A 1,855-nucleotide genomic window follows, 5' to 3' on the forward strand; every position below is an offset into this window, starting at 1 on the left:
TGTGTGTGTGTCTGTGCTTGTGTGTGTGTCTGTGCTTGTGTGTGTGTCTGAAAGCTTGTGGCCAGGGATGTACCTCATGATTCACAGCTAGGTCCCTTCCTGCTTGTTGTGTACATTAATGATCTAGACATGAATATAAAAGGAATGATCAGTAAATTCAGAAATAGCACTAAAATTTGTGGTGTGGTAAGCAGTTAGGAGGAAAACCTTAGACTACAGGACAGCATAGGCAGGCTGGTCAGATGGTCTGAACAGTGACAAATGGAATTTAATCCTAAAAAGTGAGAAGTGACACATTTTGGGAAAACCAACGTGGCAAAGGAAAACGTATGAATGGTGGGACCCTAGGAAGTACAGAGGATCAGAGGGATCTTGTTGTGCAAGTCCATAGATCCTTGAATGCAGCAGGACAGGTGGACAAGGTGGTTAGGAAGGTGCGTGGGATAACTGTCTTTATTCATCAATACATTGCATACATGAGGAAGGAGGTTATGTTGCAGTTTTATATAGCATTAGTTAAGGCACAGCTGCAGTACTGTGTGCAGTTCTGGTCACTGTACTATTGGAAGGACAAAGGAGATTCACCATTGATGTTAAAAACCAAAAGAACAGGAATGCTGTTGTGGATGCTGTAAATCAGAAACAAAGACAGAAGTTGCTGGTAAAGCTCAGCAGGTCTGACAGCATCGGTGAAGAAAAATCAGAGTTAACGTTTTGGGTCCAGTGACCCTTCCTCAGGAAACAGGATAGATGGATGTTTGGTGGTTGGGGTGGACATGATGGGCTGAAGGGCCACTTTCTGTGATGTTAAATCTCTCTGACTGTAGAACCGAGCCCAGCCATCAATGTGAAGTTGACAGTAAGTCACATTCAAACTGGATTGATCTCAGTCTCAGACCCACCGACTGGGCTGAGGACAGGGTCCAGATTCTCACCAGCCATTGGGCTGATAGCCCCTTGTCTGACAGAGACACAGAAGGAGGACAGAAGTCACTTACAGCCGCCTCTCCCGATGCCACCTCTTGCTTGTTGGCGATTAAAAGCTCTCGGAGATCATTGGTAGAACAACACTTCTTCAACTCGTCTTTAATATTCCAGATCAACTGGTTCTGTTCCTGCAGAGCGAGAGAGGGAGAGAGTGTCAGAGATAGAGAGAAAGGAAGACAGTTTCAGAGAGTTCCTACAGAAAGACAGAGAGGGAAAAACACTGTCAAAGAGAATGCCAGAGTGAGTGAGTGAGAGTGTGCGAGAGAGAGAGAGAGCGCAAGCACGAGAGAGAGCATGAGCGCGCGAGAGAGAGAGCAAGTGAGAGTGAGCGAGCAAGAGAGTGAGCAAGCAAGAGAGTGAGCGAGAGGGGGAGGGGGGCGCTGAGGGGGAGACAGGAGGAGAGAGACAGCAAGCGAGATAGTTCCTGCAGAACATTCCTCGGTGGGGGGGATGAGCAGCTGAGGGAGAAGGGTAAAGTTTTCCCCGAAAATCCATGTGTTTTTGTTTGTGGGTGTGACCCCGGGTTGTGAGCTGAATGGCCAGGCCCTGAGATTAAAGATACCCCAGAGTGAGCTATTCCTAACAGCACCTACCCCCTCCTCCAAACCTGCACCCCCACCCACAAACCCCATCCCTCCCCAAACATGCACACCCACCCACAAACCCCACCCTCTCCTCCAAACCCGCACCCCCACCCACAAACCCAACCCCTCCCCAAACGCGCTCACCCACCCACAAACCCCATCCTCTCCTCCAAACCCGCACCCCCACCCACAAACCCCATCCTCTCCTCCAAACCCGCACCCCCACCCACAAACCCCATCCTCTCCTCCAAACCCGCACCCCCACCCACAAACCCCATCCTCTC

At 49.9% G+C, this 1,855-nt stretch overlaps 1 protein-coding gene across 1 annotated transcript in view; it reads right to left on the minus strand.

The window, feature by feature from the left end:
- Positions 1–1,855, minus strand: part of LOC109922547 (poly [ADP-ribose] polymerase 1-like) — a 16,241-nt gene that overhangs the window by 5,172 nt on the left and 9,214 nt on the right. The window contains exon 5 of the mRNA XM_048596654.1: positions 999–1,128. Within this exon, the coding sequence (XP_048452611.1) occupies positions 999–1,128 (130 nt within the window). The remainder of the gene's footprint in view (positions 1–998; positions 1,129–1,855) is intronic.

The sequence above is a fragment of the Rhincodon typus genome, chromosome 5 (assembly GCF_021869965.1).
Source record: "Rhincodon typus isolate 14 chromosome 5, sRhiTyp1.1, whole genome shotgun sequence".
Taxonomy (NCBI): Eukaryota; Metazoa; Chordata; class Chondrichthyes; order Orectolobiformes; family Rhincodontidae; genus Rhincodon; species Rhincodon typus.